The sequence below is a fragment of the Prionailurus bengalensis genome, chromosome D4 (assembly GCF_016509475.1).
Source record: "Prionailurus bengalensis isolate Pbe53 chromosome D4, Fcat_Pben_1.1_paternal_pri, whole genome shotgun sequence".
Taxonomy (NCBI): domain Eukaryota; kingdom Metazoa; phylum Chordata; class Mammalia; order Carnivora; family Felidae; genus Prionailurus; species Prionailurus bengalensis.
Window position 1 is genome coordinate 93,209,387 of NC_057359.1, and position 19,107 is coordinate 93,228,493.

At 58.2% G+C, this 19,107-nt stretch overlaps 1 protein-coding gene across 6 annotated transcripts in view; it reads left to right on the forward strand.

The window, feature by feature from the left end:
- The window catches only part of CAMSAP1 (calmodulin regulated spectrin associated protein 1), a 59,455-nt gene that overhangs the window by 8,465 nt on the left and 31,883 nt on the right, over positions 1-19,107 (forward strand). For 5 of the 6 annotated variants that reach the window (XR_006295092.1, XR_006295093.1, XR_006295094.1 and 2 more), the window contains exons 3-4: positions 12,818-13,080; positions 13,896-14,057. Coding sequence is in view for 3 of the 6 variants with exons in the window: in XM_043566779.1 (XP_043422714.1) it covers positions 12,818-13,080; positions 13,896-14,057 (425 nt within the window). In the remaining 3 variants the exon portion in view is untranslated. Of the gene's footprint in view, positions 1-11,908; positions 12,020-12,817; positions 13,081-13,895; positions 14,058-19,107 lie in introns of those variants that run through there. The other variant, XM_043566780.1, reaches the window with a different exon arrangement.

Consider the following 19,107-nt stretch of genomic DNA (forward strand, 5'->3'; position numbering starts at 1 on the left):
CGTTTGGCTTTTCTGTTACTATTTTTAGTGTGGTTCCGTCGTGGTGAGGTGACACTCTGTAGGGTTTCTGTTCTTTTAAACTTGTTCAAGCTTGTGTTCTTGCCCAGGGTAGGGTCTTTTTGGGTGGATGTTCCACGGGCGTTGGAAGAGATGTGTTTTCTGGTACTGTCGGTGGAGCCTTCCACACATACCAGCGAGGGCCTTTTGGTTGGTTGTACCGTTCAGATCTCTCTCCTTGTTCATTTTTGTCTAACGGTTCTGTCAGTTGCTGACGGCTGTTGAAACCCCAGCCATACTGCACACTGTGTATTTCTCTTTTCAGCTCTGTTTTTTCCCTCACGTCTGCGTCTCTGTACTTTGGTGCATATGCATTTAGGATTATAAGGTCTTCCTGCTGGGTTGACCCTTTTACCCTTAGGTACCTTTCTTTCTCTTCAGTAAGTTTCTTTCTACTTTATCGTATATTCATACAATTTTTCCTGCCTTTTTAAAAAACTTTTTAATGTTTATTTACTTTCGATAGAACACAAGGCGGGGGGAGGAAAAGAAGAGAGACACACGCAGAATCCAAAGCAGGCTCCGGGCTCTGAGCTGTCACCACAGAGTCCGACGTGGGGCTCGACCCCACAGACCGCGAGATCGTGACCTGGGCTGAAGTTAGTCGCCCAACCAGCTGAGCCACCCAGGCGCCCCAGCTCTTCTTGCTTTCTGTTTGTTGACAGTGTTTTCCTGGTGTAGCCTTTTTTTTTTTTATCCCTTTGTTTTCAGCATATTGAAGTCATTGAGTCTGAGGCGAGTTTCTTGTAAACAGCATATAGCCGTGTTGTTTGCATGTATGTATGTATGTATATTTTATTTGTTTTGAGAGAGAGAGAATGTGAGAAGGGGAGGGGCAGAGAGAGAGGGACAGAATCCCAGGCAGCCTCCTCACTGTCCGTGCGGAGCCTGGCACGGGGCTCCGACTGCCCAACTGAACCGTGAGATCATGACCTGAACTGGAGTCACAAGCTGGAAGCTCAACCAGCTGAGCTCCCGGGTGCCCCTGCCTTTTTTTTTTTTTTTTTTTTTTTTAAAGCCATTCTGCCAATCTTTGTCTTTTACTTGGTGTATTTAGGGTATTTATATTTAATGTGATTGTCGATCGTTAAGGCTTACATCTGCTGTTTTAGTCTTTCCTGTATTTCTTGTTCCTGTCTTCCTTCCTTCCTTCCTTCCTTCCTTCCTTCCTTCCTTCCTTCCCTCCTTCCCTCCCTCCCTCCTTCCCTCCTGTGGATTACTTGACTATTTTTTAAGATCCCGTTGTGATTTATATGTGTTGTTTTGGGGTGTGTCTGTAGTTTTCTCAGTGGTTGCTCTGGGTGTGACCGTATTTATACATGATTTCCAGCAGCTCTCCAGTGTTGCTTTGCCCCTTCAAGTGAGGCGTAGAAATCTTTTCTTCCGTCTTTGCTCTCCCCACCTTCAAATGCCATTGTTGTGAGGGTGTGCAGGCGTGGGAGTTCTGTCACCAATGGAATGTAGGAAACTCACCATTGTATTTGCCCAAATGAGCTGCACCTGTCACTCCTGCTCCCTGGTTCTCAGGACCCCTTCCTTCTCATTTTTTTCTATTTGGGGAATCTCCTTCCACCGCTCTTTAAGGTTTGCTAGAGATGAGTTTTTGTAAGTTTTCCTTGGTCTAAGAAGGTCTGTAGGGCTCCTTGCTGCCTTAAGGGAAGTCTCCCCAGCTGTGGAATCTGGCTGACGGCTCTTTTCGGGCAGCGCTGGAAAGTGACGCGCCCTCCCTCTGGCCCCGTGATTCCGAGAGACCTGCCGTCCCCCAAGCCTGTGGCCCCCGTTTGGGGCGCAGTGTTTCCCTCCAGCTGCTTCACGATAACGTTCTTCGTCAAGTTGGGGATAATGTGCCTTGCTGTGCATTTCTTTGGGTTCGTGTTATTAGGGGTCTGCTCAGTTCCCCGAAACCTGTGGGGTTGGACCTTTTGCCCCGTTTGGGAGGCTTTCGGCCGTGGTCCTTTCAGTGCCCTCTCGGCCCCTCTGATTCTGCCCTCTTCTCCGGGACTCCAGTGATCCAGCCGTTGGGTCTCGTGTGCCCCTCCTGTGGGTCCCTGAGGCCGTGTTCGGGTTCTTTCAGCGTGGTTTCTGTCTGTCGTGGTTTCTGTCTGTCGTTGGGGTTGGGCACCTCGTGTTGATCCGTCCACGAGTTCACCGATCCTGCCCTGTCACCTCCACTTTCCTCTCAAGCCCGTCCAGTGAGTTTGAGTTGTTGCTCTATTTTGCAGTTTTACATTTCAGTTCTTTTTAGAACCTCATTTTCTTTGCTGAGATTTTCTGGTTTTCGTTTGCTTCCAGAGAATTTGTAATCGCTCGAGGAATCACTTTTACGACAGTGGCTTTAAACTCTGTGTCGGAGAATTGCAGCATCTGACTCGTTTTGGTGCTGGTGTCCGTGGGTCGTCTTTTCTCCTTAAAGTCATGATTTTCTTGGTTCTGGGTGTGCCGGGTGACCTCCGGCTGCTCCCCGGTCACTCTGCCTCTTCTGTCGGAGACTCCGGGTCCTGTTGAAAGTGTCCCCAGCAGCGGCAGCGGCAGCAGCTTCCGGTCCGGGGCAGCACGCGGTCCCGCCAGTCTGACGTTCGCAGCGTGCCTTTGCCGGCGTGGCTGGCGTGGGGCTCCCGTGGCCCTGCCGGCGCTGCTTTTTGGAGGTGGAAGGAGCTTTCTGGTGCCGGACTGCCCGGTGCCCCTGGAGGACAGAGGGCGTCTCCCGGTCCGGTCCGGGTGCTTGTCGTGGCGGGGTCCCCTCGCGCACGGTGTCAGGGGAACGCTTGTGTCTCGAGTCCGGTGGGGAGGGAGAGCACTCGGGGGGCTTTGTTGGGGCAGGTGTTGCAGACCGCCAGCTCGTGCCCCGGCTTCTGCCAGGCCGGCCTGGTGTCTGGGGCGGGGATGAGCCCGCGCGGCTCGCCTTCCGTCGCCAGGCCGAGGGCCGGGAGATGCCGGGTCAGGTCACCTGCTGGGTGGGAGGTCGGGAGACGCCCCGTGGCCGCCGTGCTGTTCCTCCCGCCCTGGTGTCCCTCCCCCCCCTCCCCCCCCCCCCCCCCCCCCCCCCCCCCCCCCCCCCCCCCCCCCCCCCCCCCCCGTCTGCCTCCTCGTGCGGCCTTCGGGTTCTCCTGTGCTTGTCTTTTGAGTCATTTCCAAGGTTTAAGTTGCGCTTCGTGGAGAGGAGTCCCTGCCACCTCATCCTGACCGCAAGGCCCTCGTGGCTGCTTTATGTTTTTGCTTTGTTTTTCGACTTGATCGCTGTTAGCAGCACGTGCTTTGGTGTGTGTGTCTCCTTTCTGTCCCGCTGGGTTTCATGAAGTTTGCAGGGACGGGAAACTCCTTGCGTCCTATCTCTTTGCAGTAATACCATTTTCTGTCCCATGTTTTCTGTCCTGCCTCCCTGGGCCTCCGGTCACACTGTGTGACGCCTGTGGTCCCTGTCACCCGCCTTCCCTCCTGTCCTGTCTCTCCTCTGGCTGGCCTGCTGTTCGGCACCCCAGCGTGTGAATGCAGTTCACTTCCCCTGTCTTCCCGTGCCAAGTGCTTTTCTCTTCTTTTCTCTTCTTTTCTGTAATTTCCGAATACTTCTGTCAGAATTCTTCATGTTCTCGTTTCAAGCGTGGTCAGGGAAAGTCTGTGGCTGCTCACGCCAGCTGTGGGTCCCCGGGGCCTGTTCCTTCCTCTTGGTTTTTAGCAGTTTGGTTACAAGCGTCTGGGCATGGTTTTCTTCCGCTTGGTTCTGTTTGGGTTTGCTGGGCTCCCTGTGCCTGCAGATCGGTGTCTTTCTCCAAACATGGGGCGACTTTGGCCATTACCTATTCAGATGCTCTTGGGCAGCGGTCTCTGTCCTGCAGGAGCACGGCCGCGAGGCTTTTGATGTCCCCCTGCTCCCTGACACTCTTCCTTCTCTTCAGTCCCTGCCTTCCGGGTGGCAGTTCCCATAACGTCTCTCGGGTTCACTGACCCTCTCGGTTCTCCTGTGCGGTGAACATTTTGTCGATACACTGTATTGTTCTTGAATTCTGATTCTTTTATTATTTTAAAAAATTTTCTCTGTGGAGAATGTCTGTGTTTTCATTTCTTTCAAGAGTTCCTACATTGACCTCAGGGAGCTTGGTTACAACGGATGCTTTAAGGTCTGTGATAATTCTGACATCTGGGTCATGTCAGGGTTGGCATCTGTGGATTGTCTCTTGCCCTGGGAATCGGTTGCATTTTCCGGTTTTCTGTATGTTGAGTAACTATGGGTCGTGGCCTGGACGTTTGGATATTGCGCTGTGGGGCTGCTTTCCGGTCCATGCTGATGTCTTCTCGGTGGTCCGTTTGTGTAGCCGGGTGGCAGTGAGCACCTTGAAGCTCAGACCCCAAGTCTGCTTTGTCATTTCGTGTGCCATGGTTTCAAGGTCAGTGTGGTTTTGTGGGTCTGTCCCACGTGCACGTAGCCAGGGGCGTCCTCAGGGTTGCGTGGGCTCGTACGCGGAAGGAGGAGTCCCCTTCCCGGCTCTCTCCTTTCTTGGATTCCTCTGCATTTTCTGCTCCAGGGAGCCCCCCCTTCCTTGTCCTCCGGCTGGAAACACGGGGCTTCGCTCGGAGCGGTACTGCCTGCGCAGGGGACAAGAATGTCAGGTGCCCTCACCTCTGCAGACCACCGAGGGCCCTGCCCTGCCAGAGTTCCGTAACCTGGGCTGGAAGAGAGGAAGGGGAGGAAAGCCCAGATTCCTCCCGCTCTCCAGCGTGCGGGGGCCCCTTTCCTGGTGCTCTGGCCAGAGAGGCCGGGTTTCTGTCCGCGTTTTGACTGCCCACGCGTGTGTGTCCGGCTGCCCTGTGGGTCAGAGCCCCTAGAGGACGTGGGCACGGAGCCGGGGACCCCGTAGGTGTGGCTTCTTGGGCCTTTGTGTCTGCCCCCTGGTCGCCTGCTGCTCTTCACGTTTAGGATCCTCCCGTGGCTGCTCGTGGCGCCGGGCGGGGTCTTAGTCGTGGCCCGCTTCACAGTGGCAGCTCCACAGCCTGGGAGCCTGCTTCTGTCGCTCGCTCGGTGTCACCGCTGGCTTTGTTCAGGATGTCCTGTCGCTTTGCTCGGCTGCTGCTTTCACTTGGCTGAGTGGGTGAGGTGGCCGGGAGGCGGTGGGCGTCACCAGAGGCCCGGGACGGTGCCGTACTCCGGAGAAACTCGCACTTTCAGGCACCGGCCGTCCCTGACCCCCTCACTCCGGTGCCCCAGCACACGCACTGGGGTGCTCTCGAGGGCTGCTGTACTTGGGTCACGTCGGCTCCAAGGGAGCAGCCTCTGGGGTTCCCGGCCGCATGCCTGCCCTGCTGGGTGACCAGGGTCCCCTGCAAGTCCCGTCCCCCTGACCTGGGAGGTGCCAGAAACGCAGGTCCCCCTCGTCGCACCTGCCACGGACGGAGCACAGCCTCTGTCGGCGCGGTGTGGGAGCCGGGGCTCTCGGCTGCAGGCTTCTCCTGGCACACGGCCCGGCCACCTTGCCCCCTGGTCAGCTAGTGCGGCCAGCGGAGGCGCGTTCTGTGCGTGCCGACTGGACCATGCTGTCCCCTGGTACCGGAGAGCTCCTCTCCACGCCGGATGCCTACAGATGCTCCCTCTGCATTTGGCCACGTTTGCTCACAGAATCTTCCCTTGGCCGGACGTAGGTTTGCTCAGCTTGCTGGGCGTGCGGCTGGGCAGCTGGTGGGCGCACTGGTGGGTGGCTGGGGGGTGCGCGGGCGGGTGTGCCGGTAGGCGGGCTGGTACGCGGGCTGCTGGACGTGCTGGTGGGCGGCTGCATGGGGATCCCTGGGGTGTCACTTCCCTGGGGAGTGTGAGGTGTGAGGGAGGGAGGTCTGGCCAGGACCTTGGCATTCAGGTTTGTGGCCTGTCCTTCCCATTGGTCACCTTCCCTCCCTCGGGCACCGTCCCAGGTCAGAGCTGTCCCCCAAGCTGTCCCCTGGGCCTCGAAGTGGGGGGTGCAGGGGGTGCTGAGGGTTGATCGGGCGGCTCCCCACTTACTTTGCTGGCATGGCATCCCCGTGGGGGGGCCCGTGAGCCGCTTGCCTGCGCCAGTGTGGCCGCTTCTCTGCCTCCCAGCGGGGGCGGGGCTCGTGGGGGGGCACAGGCGGCTGTGAGACCTTCTGCCCCCTCTCTTCCCCGGCTCTGGCCATCTTCTGCTCTGGCCTGTGCTTTCTCTCCATCCTGGGGTTTCTCTATGCCTGGGCTTTCTCACCGTTTTATGCTAGTTTTTTGTGCCTTTAAAAAGCGTTTGCTCTTTCCTCTTAGAGCGCATTTTTAGAGACCAGTCACATCCTCGTCAGAAGCTTCTGACTGTGGGCCATCAGGGGTTGGGGTCTGTTGGTTGCCTTTTCTCCGGTGCTCGTGGGTTCCGTCTGTCTTCTGTGCCGAGTAAGTTTGCATCGTGTCTGGGACGTTCTGATTCTTGCGCGTGAGACCCTGGGGTCTGCTAAAATCTAGAAAAAAATTTTTTTTTTTTTAATTTAAAAAAAAAAATTTTTTTTTTCAACGTTTATTTATTTTTGGGACAGAGAGAGACAGAGCATGAACGGGGGAGGGGCAGAGAGAGAGGGAGACACAGAAACGGAAACAGGCTCCAGGCTCTGAGCCATCAGCCCAGAGCCTGACGCGGGGCTTGAACTCACGGACCGCGAGATCGTGACCTGGCTGAAGTCGGACGCTTAACCGACTGCGCCACCCAGGTGCCCCGAGAATTTTTCTTTTAAACAGGTAGTCAGCCCAGTTAGGCTGAGACTGTGAGTCCTCGTGAGCTGCTTCGTGTGGGCCTTTGCTCCACGCTGGTTTAGTCCCGAAGCCTCTGGACCGTTCTGGTCTGTCCGCAGGGCACCTCTGTGAAACCGGGGCCCCGCTGTAGTTCTCAGAGTCCACGCTGTGCCATTCCTGGGTAGTGTCACACGGGGCCACTCGCGTCATCCAGGATGGTACACGCGGATTTTAGGGTTCTTCATTCAGCACCCCCTCCTGCTCTCCGGGGGGCTCCCCTGCAGGGGTCTCCCTTCCCAGTCCAGCTGGAAGAGTCTGTGTGCTTCCTGCACCTGAGCTGCGTCAGCAGAGAGGGAGGGAAAAGAGCCTGTGGGGCGCCCCCTCACTCCCCCCCGCCCCCCACCCACCGTTGGGTACGGTTTTGTTGCTGGTGCTGGCCTGGCGTGGGGCAGGGGAGCCAGTGAGTCTGCCTGGCAGAGCTGTTTTTCTCTCTCTTCTGTCTGGTGTTGCCAGCATAGGCCTGGCGTGTGGCCACAGTTCAAGGCCTCTGGCCACGACGTCGTGGTCGACGGTCTGGGCAGGGGCTGGGCACCAGCAGGCGACTGGACCACCGTCTTGCCGGTCGCTGGTGGCTGTGCGGGCTTTGCTCTCCTGAGACCAAGCCGGGCCAGGTGAGGCCTTAGGCTTCCGTGGGGCACCTGGGGGGGGGGGTCCCTGGCCCTGCTCGGGGTGCAGGGGCACGGCGTCAGTCGACAGGGTGGGGCGTGTGGTGGACAGCGACGGATGAGAGTGATAGCTGGCACCTGTGTGACTGTCACTGACGGCAGGCTCTGCCCTCAGCGCCTCGGCTCACACACCTGCCCTCACCCGGGGGACAGGGGGCCGGGCTGTCATGTGTGTGCCTGGGGTTCTGAGGGGCCGGGCCGGCCGGCGCGGGTCCTGCTCCCGGCCGCACGCCTTCCTGCCTTGGAGACCTGGAGCTCTGAGCGTCTGCTCTCCCCCAGCTGTCACCCGTTTCTCCTTCCTGCTGCATGTTGTGTCCTGCCTGGCGGGAGCGGGCTTCTCAGGACCCTCCAGCCTTCCTGTCTGGTGTGCCCGCAGGGCCCTAGCCCCGGATCGCCAGCCCGTGTACGCACTGTCGCTGTTGCTGCAGACCGGGGTCACGGGGACCGCTGTCCCTCCCGCCAGGCCATGTCCTGGGGGTGCCCTCGGCATGGAGCCACTGCCCTCCGGCTTAGCGGCTGCTTCACCCCTCCCGCCTTCCGTCCTTCCGTCCAGCCCTCTCTGCCAGAGACGCGGGCTCCTCCCTCCCGCTGGCCGCCTCCGCCTCCAGACCTTGCTCTCGGACCCCCGTCACCGGCTGCGCTCCCGTGGTCGGTCAAGCCCGCTCCTGGTGCCCCGGCCTCCGCATGGCTCCCTCCAAGCAGAGGGGGCTGCTGGCCCTCTCCTTGGCCCCTCCGTCCCTCACCCTTCCTCCCGCTGCTCTCTCCCAGGCTGGCACTGCCTCTGGCTTGTAAATCCGCGGACCCCTCTCAGTCCGCCTTGTGTCTGTCTCATCTTCTTCCCGCCGTGGTCGCTGGTCGCTCCTGCTTTGAAGTGTCTTCTCCGAGCCCGCCTTCTGTTTTCCCCCCTTCCCCGATCACTTCTCCGTGCCGGTCTCCGGCTTCCTTTTCCCACTTGCCCAGGTCTGCCCCACACGTGGCCGTTGGCCAGGTGTACCCGACGACCTTTTCTGCCCCCGTGCGTGTGCTCCGTGGCTGCGATAATTGTTTCTGCGTGGTAGATCCCAAGCCTGTGTGTCCAGCCAGACCCTTTCCCTTGTGCTTTGATCTCCGTATTTTCCTGCGGCTTTGAAGTCTCCACTTGGGTCCCACGGGCACCTCAGAGACGTCCTGCCTAGAGTAACCGCCCCTCTCCCCTGACCGTCCTCCGCGTTACCGGTTCCTGTGTCGGAGGCACCGTCCTGCATCTCGTCGGCAGAGTGGGAGGTCTGCTGCCTAGGCCACACCCCAGGCCCGATGCCCATGCCTCCTGGGTGTCTGTGCCCCTTCCTGGTGCCACCGGTTCTTGGCCCGCCTCCGTTGTCGCTCGGGCCGCTGACTGTGGTGGGATTCTGGTGGGTAGGGACTTATGTCCTCCAACTCCTCCGACCCCTCGTCCCCCACGGGGGCTGGTCACATCCCTTCAGGCCTTCAGAGCCCCCTGTGCCTGTCCCTGTCACTGAGGGACCCCACTGGCGCCCCCAGTCCCTCCTGGTGAAGGCTGCTGGTAGGTACTTAGTTGATTGTCTGTTGGTGAGCCGAGAAGTGGCCTGTGCGGCTGGCTGCTCCTGTGCTGAGCCGCACTTTTCCAGAACCCTCTCTCGGGGTCGTTCTTTTGTGCGTCCCTCATGTGTCATCATCCCGTCCCCCTCCCTTGGTCTCATATCCCTTCCCCTGTTCCCGCTCTCTCTGCCACCAGAGCCTGGCTGCTTCCCTCCCCGGAAGTCTGCCCGGCCTCCCTGCCCTGTGGTGCCGGCTCATCTGCGCCCCAGAGCAGCACAGAGACCCCGTACCTGTCCTGCGTGGCGCCCGGCACGTTTTGTGCACGGCGCTTGGTGATTCCTGCCATCTTAAGAGGCTCTGCCCCGAGTGGTGACATCTTCGTCCTCGTTAACCCCCTCATTTCTGTGTGTCTTTGGCTCACAGTAGGTGCTCAGTAAATGACGGCTCCGCACAGGAGATTCTGACAGATCGTCTTTGCAGTTTGTAGCGGGAACGAAAACTAAGTCCCTGGCAGTAGCCGTAAGGCACTTGCGAAGTTGTCGTCTTTTAAACAGTTGTCGGTTTTAGTAAAACCGAGAGGGAATTTCACAGCTGGCACACAAAGCCCCTGCAGCAGTTGACCTGCTGAAGCACAGTAACCGGCCCCCCTCCGCCCACGGCTGAGGGCAGAGGCTGCCCTGAAGGGGGGCGGGGGGCGCAGGGGTTGGGGGGCGCGGGGCCGGGGGGGGGGCGGGGCGCAGCCGCACGGTGTCCGGAGCGCTTCCCTGCAGCCGACGCGTCATCTTCCCATAAATGTGGAGTTTATGGGGATCAGCTCTGTGATTCATACGTGCGTGTTCATGTGTAATTAAAAAGTGGGTTATCCGACTCAGTTTATATCTATTAGTTTTGAAAGTTCCACCAAGTGGGCTGCCCGTGGAAACCTTTCTCCTGGGTAGACAGAGAAGCTGCTTCAGAACCCTGGCTGCGGTTCTGTCCAGCCTCTCCGGGTTCCCGGGTGCGGGTAGGCTGTGTCTTTCCGAACCTGTGCCCCTGGACGCCTGTCCTTCCTGCAGCCAACCCTCCGTTTGTGCCTGTGTCCCACCCCCTCCTCCCAGAGCTGTGACCCTAAGGGACCTTTCTGTCCTGAGGCCTGCAGGTCTCTGCTGTCCTGGAGGGGAGCCCATCGGTAATCTGAGAGGCGAGGGGGCCGGCGCTGGGGGGACGGTGGCGTGGCGGTGGCTGTGGCGTGGCCCCAAGCTGTCGTTTTCTGGCTAGGAGGCTGGGTCACCGCCTTTAGGGGGCCAGAAGGAAGAGTGTGGCCCCAGCAACCGTGGCACGATGTCGTTCGAGATTGTGCCCGGGATCGGTGTCCTGGCCGTGTGCTGCTCATCCCCAGCACAGCCTCCGTGCACATCCCCGGGCTCGGTCCTGGGGGCGAGGAAGAAAGGCTTGTCTCCTGTCCAGTTAGTGGAGTTTGACAGGCAGGTCTCTGGAGTTCATCGTTACTTTGTGTCAAAGGATGTGGAGGATATTGATTAAGGGAGCCTCTTCCCCGTTGATGAAAATAACTCGGTTATGGTCGCACGTCACTGCAGTACATAACAAAAACAACAAAAAAGTAAACAAAAAAAGGGGGGGGGGCGGGTCAGCCAGAGTTGCTAGGGCTTTGGCAGGAGGAGAACTGGCTGACCCTGAAACTTCTGGTGAGCGGCCGACCTTGAGATGAGGCCGGGAGGAGCACGTTGGGAGGTGGAGTTCCCCTGCAGGCGGATTAGGCCCCGTGCCCGCCAGCCCGTCGCGCCCGCCAGCCCGTCGCGCCCGCCAGCCCGTCGCGCCCGCCAGCCCGTCGCGCCCGCCAGCCCGTCGCGCGGACCTTAAGGGGCAGAGGGACGGAGACCCAGGGAAGTGGCTGGGCTCAGGACGTGTGTTCACGGTGACAACACGCCCGTGCTCCTTCAAGCCACGAGACTGACTGAAGTCACCTGCGCCCTTCCAGTCCTGGAGAGGTGAGGGAGCGATGGAGGCCTCTCCACAGCAGAGGCGATGGAGCTGGGACAGGCGTGGGGAGAGGAGGAGGACGGGGTGGGCCCGGGTCCCTGCGTCTCAGTCCCCGCTGCCGAAGTCCGCCTGGCCTCTTGCACCTGCAAGCGGACTAGGCTGGCGGACCCCCTGGCCCCGCGACCTCCTCGACTCCCATCCTGGACTCCCGTCCGTCAGAACCAGGTCCTGCATCGTCCGTGTGGGTGTCCTCCCGGGCTGCCGTCTGCTCCCTGGGACGGCGCACTCCGGTGCGCGTGGGGCCGGCTCCTGTCCCTTCCTCGGCCCCCCACTCACAAGTCACCCCGCCTACAAAGGCAGCAGAAATCTTCCCACGGCGTTTTGCCCTGGGGCTCCCTTCCTCTGTGGTCGGGATGATCTCTTCTGTCTCAGAACTCTGGGTGATTTTAAAATAGGATGGACTCTGACAGGGTCCTTTTGACCCTGAGCCAAGGGTGTGTCCCTCCCGCCTCGGAAGGGCTGGCTCTGTGTGCCCGCAGGGCTGCCACGGTGTCAGTCACGGTCACGGGAGATGTGAACCGAGGCCTTGCAAACGGAAGGGCAGTGTGAATGTTAGCCACTGTTAGGAGAGCCAGTGGGGAACCGAGGAGCCCCACACCCACAAGGAAGTGAGTCAGGGCCCCGAGAAAAGCGTCTGTGATGAGGACAGTGAGGATGGGTTGGGGGGGGGGGTGGGGAGGCAGAGGCCACTGTTGGAGGCCACTTGCCAGGTCGCCGCAGAGAGCCCGGACTGTGCGGGGAGAGGGCGCGCTGGCGCCCCGGGTCTCGGCACTAGGTGCCGTGGGTGCCCTTCCCCGGTGTCCTCGGAGAGACCAGGCCCGTCTGAACTCTTTCACAGGCAGGGTCGTTCCAGAGCATCCAGAGGGCGGTCTCAGGTCTGGGGGCCTCACTGCAGGAGATCAGCCTTAGCCTGCGCAGCTTCAGGGCACAGCGATGGACGTCTTGCAGGGCAAGTGTGAGGGACACTTGGGGAGACCATGCTCCAGCCGTTTAGAAACTGAGCGTCCCCAGCGGTGCACGTGTGGCTGGTGTGTTTGTGCGGGAGGTGGCGTAGACCTGTGAGTCGGGCCGGATTCACAGTCGGCTTCTGCCGCTCGGGGCCTTGGGCACATGGCACGCTCTCCCCGTGCCTCCGTTTTCCCGTTAGTAACGCAGGGATAAGAGTCTCAGCTTGACAGTTGCCGCGTGCTTAAGTCACATGGCTTTCGTGGCGTTGAGTGCTGCCTGGCCCGGGGTCAGGTGAGGGCCTGTCTCTGCGGTCGTGCCTTTGTCACGGTGCCTGCGGGCCTGGCTGTGGTGTCGGGCCTCGCTGTCGTGTCCAGTGTGACCTCAGGAAAGGGCGCGCTTGACCTCCTCCCCGGGACCCGTGCTACGTGTGCCCCGCGCCATCTGCAGGGTGACGAGGGCCTGCGTGTTGCCTGTGCCACGCGTGGCCCCCGTGGCGTGACCGGGTGCCGTGCAGTCCAGCCGGCTCGCGTCTCGGTTTCCCCTGGGCTCCGCTCCCTGCTTAGGGCTCCCACACATGCTTCTCGCTGCCATCTGGCAGGACAGTCACCCCTGGAGGTCGTGGCGGCCACGTCGCTAAGGCGAGCGCGTCACCCACACGCCCAGGCGGTGTCGGCAGCCGGGTCGCCTTTGCCCGAGGAGACGATGGGGTCTTTTTATGTGGTTAGGTGCCCGTCGTGATTGACGGCAGCTCTGTCCCCCGTTGGCATCATGCTCACGTGCCGGTCTCTTCTTGGCTCAGATAACATCCCCGAGGACCTCAGGGACCCCTTTTACATTGACCAGTATGAGCAGGAGCACATCAAGCCGCCCGTCATCAAGCTCCTGCTGTCCAGCGAGCTCTACTGCCGTGTGTGCAGCCTCATCCTGAAGGGGGACCAGGTGGCGGCCTTACAGGGACACCAGTCTGTCATCCAGGCCCTGTCCCGGAAAGGGATCTACGTGATGGAGAGTGACGACACCCCCGTGACGGATCCCGACCTCAGCCACGCACCCATAAAGATGGTGAGTGTCCTGTGGTGGGGGGGCGGGGGGGGAGGCAGGGTCTGTCACCGACCGCGACTGCTTCTACCGCGGGCACTCGTGCGGCACCCCGGCCTGTCGCCCCGCCAGCCGGCCCTCCGCGGTGCAGATGGTGGGAGCGTCCGGCCGGGTGGCGGGGCTCGCGGCTGCGCGGCGGTCTCCTGAGCTGCGTGTCTTGAAGTGCCTGTGACTTGTGGAGGACGGGGAAAGAGCAGCTCCCCGTCAGCTCTCTTCCTCCTTACGAGCCCTCTGTGCGCTGGAGGGTAAGTCGAGGCACGTTAACGAAAACGTCCGGAGGCAGATATTTCACGGACGTTGTGACGTGCAGCTGTCGGGCCTATTCTGTTAGGCTGTTCACGCGCGTTGTATTTTTGTGTCCAAATAAAGAAGGAAAGACTCCGTTTTCCCCCCTCCCCCCTTTTCTCTGGAAGCCGCACCGTCGATGTGACTTTTCCAGACTGCCCTAGGTCGGCCAGTTTGGGTGCCTCCCACGTCACTGGGTTTTGGCTGTTCTCTGGCGACTTGGGCTCTGTGGCTTTTCACGCGTGGGTTTCGCGGAGGACGCGTTGTGGGTCAATGGGATGTGCCTCGGGTTCCGGGAGGAGACGGTGCAGAGGCGTGGCGGACTTTCGGCAGCAGGACTCCTGCTGGAACCCCGGGCCCTGTTCGCGGTCGTGCAGCTTTGGGCGCATCTCTCTGTGCTCGTACGTTTCCCCTCTGCCAGCCCCTGGGGCTCGCCAGGTTGCCGCGGAGGTGAGGTGGGCTTGGGCCGCCCTAACCGTTACCTCTGCTCCCAGAGTGCCCACATGGCGATGGTGGACGCCCTCATGATGGCCTACACCGTGGAGATGATCAGCATCGAGAAGGTGGTGGCCAGCGTCAAGCGCTTCTCAACGTTCAGCGCCTCGAAAGAGCTTCCGTACGACCTCGAGGACGCCATGGTGTTCTGGGTCAACAAGGTCAGTGCTGGGAGCCGTGGCCGGTGCGAGGACTGGGGCCGCGGGTCGTCTCCTCGAGCGGCCCGAGCGGGCCGGGGTGCTCCCTGGTGGCAGGTCCTCCCCCGAGAGCTGCGCCCGCCTCGTGTGTCGCCCGAGAACCGGGCGCCGGCAGGGGCCCCAGGAGCGTCAGATGGATGTGCTGTGTCCAGAAGCACGTCTGCTCCTGTCCAGACAGAACAGACAGGTGTCCTCGTGAGCACACGGAGCGTGGCCGCGGTTTGAATTACTACGTTCTTGTTATTTTCATCTCAGGGTCTCTGTGCACCGAAGGGGTGCTCGAGTTCAGAGGCGTTTTGATTATGAAGAGAAAAGCGGTGTCTTCCTAAGTGTTTTCTCTTTTTACGTTTAGGAGCTTACAGCGTGATCTTTCACACAAGCATAGAGAGGGTATTTTCAGTGGCACGGGATTATTCATAGGGTTACCTTTCCACAACAGTTTGGTCGTGAAGCGTCTCCGTGTGTAAAAAGGTGTTCAACTGGGGACACTTAGCTAACGGAGTGAGGACGTGGAAGGCGGGGCAGCCCCTCGTAGAGTTGTCTTGGGGCAGCTGAGACAACCATCTGGGGGGCTCGGTCGGCGAGGCGTCCGACTCTCGATTGAAGTTCAGGTCGTGATCTCACGGTTCGTGGGATCGAGCCCCGCGTCGGGCTCTGCGCTGACAGCGTGACCCTACTTGGGACTCTCTCCCTCTCTCTCTGCCCCTCCCACCCCACCGAATAAATGAACAAACTTAAGTAGTTGTGTTAGTCTGCCCACAAGATTTAAATTATTTCCTTATATGGTTTGTGTACGTGTTCTTTGTAACGTGAGGCTTTATGAGAGACCAAGTAAAAATCAGTGGCCGCGGAATTAGTTGAAGAACGTGGCAAAGCCAGGCCGTGGCACGTGTGCCGGCTCCCCTGAGAGGGTCCCCTCCGTGGTTGTGACGAGCAAGGCCTTACGTCAAGCGCATGTTGTGACTTCCAGCTAAGACCTTGCCCTGCTGTTTACTTGGTTTCCTGCCCGGAGGTGGCGTGGGGGAATCCAGTCCGTGGGCAGACCCCCTTAAATCCCCGATTGCCGGGTGGGGTAGAGGGCTTTTCCAGGGTTCGCTGCAACGTCTGGACTCAGACGCTGGCCAGTGCCCCTAAGTTTGCCTCCTGGTGGTGGGCACCGTGCCTCACCTGCCCCCTGGCCGTGCAGAATACCGTGCCTGTGGGAAGCAGGAACCACGGGAACCACGGGAACGTGGTTAAGGAAGGATGTTCGGGACCGGTGCACATTTCCAGAGGAAACTGAGCCCTGGCTGATAGCTCTGTAATCCCGACACGGCCGTCCTGTAGCCACGAGTTCACGTGTGTGTTTTCAGCCACTGACCTGTGGTGCTCCGTTCGTTTCCGGTGCCCAGCGTGGTGATTCAACAAGTGTAGCTGCCAGCTGTCGCCACACAGCCTCGTCAGGGGACTTGATGTATGCCCTGTGCTACACCTTTCCTCCTTGCAAAATCCAGGTTCTAACTTGTTTCTCTCTGATAACTTGTATTGGCTTCTCCTTTTTTATTTTCATTTTTGAGAGAGAGCGAGCACGTGAGTGGCAGAGGGGCAGAGAGAGAGAGAGAGAGAGAGAGAATCCAAAGCAGGCTTGAGGCTCGGAGCTGTCAGCACAGAGCCCGATGCGGGGCCCCGACTCACGAACCGTGAGATTCTGACCTGGGCCAAAGTCGGCCGCTTAACCCACTGAGCCACCCAGGCGCCCCAGTTTTTCCTTCTTGTAAATGAAATGACATGGTCATTATAGAAAAGCTAGAAAATACAATAAGCAAATAAAACGAAATATAAACTCCCCATAACGTTACCACCTACACACGCGTTTTAACATAAATTCTCATAATTTTTAGGGGCGCCTGGGTGGCTCCGTTGGTTGAGCGTCCGACTTCGGCTCAGGTTGTGATCTCACCGTTCATGAGTTTGAGCCCCACGTTGGGCTGTCTGCTGTCATCTCAGAGCCTGCTTTGGATCCTCTGTACCCCCCTCTCTCTGCCCCTCCCCCGCCTGTGCTCTTTCTCTCTCAAAAATAAATAAACTTAAAAAAAGAATAAATCCTCATAGTTTTTTTTGGGTGTAAGACCCAGGCTTAAAAGCACAATTAGGTGCTCCCAGGTGCTGGGCCCAAAGCTGAGGCCTGTGGCAGGATGGGGAGGGGTCTCTCCAGGGCGGGCTTCAGTGCCCGCCTGCTGTTGTCTCAGGCGCCGGGCTCTGTAGGTGACCACGGGCATTTCCCTCCCACGTGTAATGGGCGGGCAGTGGTGGCCACATGGCTGAGGTTCGTTTGTAAAGGCTTTCGATTGGTTTTGATTGGTTTTTGGCAAATTTCTGACCATAAAGACTATAGTATTTTTTTCGTACTCTTAGTCCGTCGAGGTGTCTTTTTCCATGATTTCCCATAGATTGGATATTACTAAAAGAATATTTGCTATTTTTAATTTTAATTTTAATTTTTTAATGAAAAAATAATAAGTTTAATAAAAAAATAAATGTTTTTGACATTTATTTATTATTGAGAGAGAGAGAAACAGCATGAGCAGGAGAGGGGCAGAGAGAGGGAGGGACACAGAATCGGACGCAGGCTCCAGGCTCTGAGCTTTCCGCACAGAGCCCGCCGTGGGGCTCGAACTCACAAACCGCGAGATCGTGACCCGAGCTGAAGTCGGACACAACCGACTGAGCCACCCGGGCGCCCCTCCCATTTTTTAAAGGTGGGGAATAGTGTCATCTACTCTCGTTTCTTCATTTACTGGTAAAGTTGAAGTTTAAGAGATAGAGTGTACGTTTGGCTGTTTGTCTTTCTCTTTGATAAATTACTTGTCTGTGATCTTTGGCCATATTTCTTCGGGGGAGGGGTGCATTCCTTTTCTCCCGTGCCTGATCAAGTTTCTCCTGATCCCATTAAGGGCGTTCCCTGTTTGCCGTATTTGTGTAGACGGTTTTCCAGGTTACTGCCGCCCGTTTGCCTGTGGACTTGGCTGACGTGTGGAAGACGATCTTCACGCGGTGCAGCCTTTATCTGCTGACGTGCATTTTCCGGTGTTAACCTCTGTCTTTCAAAGAGGTGCACTGTAGGGGCGCCTGGGTGGCGCAGTCGGTTAGGCGTCCGACTTCAGCCAGGTCACGATCTCGCGGTCTGTGAGTTCGAGCCCCGTGTCAGGCTCTGGGCTGATGGCTCAGAGCCTGGAGCCTGTTTCTGATTCTGTGTCTCCCTCTCTCTCTGCCCCTCCCCCGTTCATGCTCTGTCTCTCTCTGTCCCCAAAAAAATAAATAAATGTTGAAAACAAAAATTAAAAAAAAAAAAACAAAAAACAAAGAGGTGCACTGTATTTCTGACTCTGCATCGGCCTCTGGCGGGCGTTGCCTTCTGATGTACTGCTAGCTCACGTGACCCTCCCGTCCGGTCCCTGCTGGTCCACTGTGGTCACACGGCCTACTGTGGTTGGATCTGTAGTCAGATGACCAGGTATGACTTTTCAACAGCTCACGTCCCTTTTCTTGTGCCACACTTCGGTTTTCCTGGAGTTGGTACTTGCTTTGTTTTTTTGTGGCCTTTCTGGTCCTTGCCTAATATTTATCGTTTTATTCAGCGTTTTCCAAATTTTGTATTTCCTTAGCATTTCCAAACGAACTGAGTTTCTTACGTTGATAGATTTTCCCTTGTGTGTGTTCTCATTCTCTGATGTCGACTGAGCGGTGAGCTCTGGCCAAGGGCTCCCCCACACTTGCTACCTCCGTGTGGTTTCTTTCCGGCGCGGATTCACGGTGTCAGATGAGGGGCGCGCTCGCTGAGGAGGTTTCCGGCACTTGCTCGAGGGGCTCCTCTCGGATGTGAGCTCTGACGCGGGGTGAGACGTGCCTCCGTGCTTTGTGTACTGAGGGTCTTTCCCTGGACTCAGAGGAGGTGTCAGCTCCCCCAAGCTTTTCCTTCAGGGACAGTGGCCGTGGCCTCTGCAGTGTGGGTCCTCTGGTGCCTGGCAGTTTAGAGCCGGGTCCAGAAGCCTTCCCACCTTCGTTTGGCGGCTGGGTTCTCTCCCCACCGAAAGCAGCCTCCGTGTTTGATAAGGTTCGGGCTCCTGAGGGTTCACGTGCGATGAGTTTTCCCTTCAGCGTCAGTCTTTGATGCCTCATAAGATCTGGATCTCCTTTGAAACTGTGGTTGTGGATAATGTTCCCAAGATTTCTGCTGTGTGAATAGTGTACATTTAAGCTCTCTCACCTCCGTGCTGGCCATTTTCACTCGTGAAGGTATTTTTGTGGGTTCGCTTCCTTTTCGTGTTTGGCTCTGGGTCTGGGTGCTCTCCCCCTCTTCCGCAGCTCTGGAGTCACAGTCAGGCCCGTCAGGTGACTGCTGTGAGTTTCTTTCTCTTTTTATGTGCATCACTTCCAGGGACCACTCTCCCTCTCCCTCTCCCCCTCCCCCCCTCCCCCTCCCTCCTCCCCCTGGATGATCAGGCCCTCTGGGGGGTAGAAATTGCCCTCCCCAGGATTGGGGCTACCACCAAGCCGTCCCCCAGATTCCCTGCTCTTTGTGTGAGGGACCGAGCTGTCCTCTGTCCCCAGAGTTGTGGACTTTTACCGTGACCGTCTTGCTGTGGCTTTTGACGTTTTTACCGCTGCCCAGCCCGTTGCTGTAGTCTTTGAAAGACAAAACCCGGCTTCGCCGCTGTATGATTCGCACGCAGCGAACGGGCCCAGTTCTTTGAGATTGACCAGTGACTGCTGTTTAACATTCGCCACAAGGCACCATTTCCATCGCCCTAAATGAGTTCTTCTGTTTCCCTTTGCGGTTTGCCCTCCAGCCCAGATCGCCCCTGATGTGCTTTCTACGGTTAGAAGTTAGTTTTACCTCTTCTGGGTTTTGATAAAACTGGGTCACGCGTATGTGCCCTTCACGGAACAAAGTGATTCTGCAGTTGATCCGTGTCAGTGCATCTGGCAGTGGTTTTCTTTTCACACTCTGGAGAGTTCCGTCGCGCCAACAGAC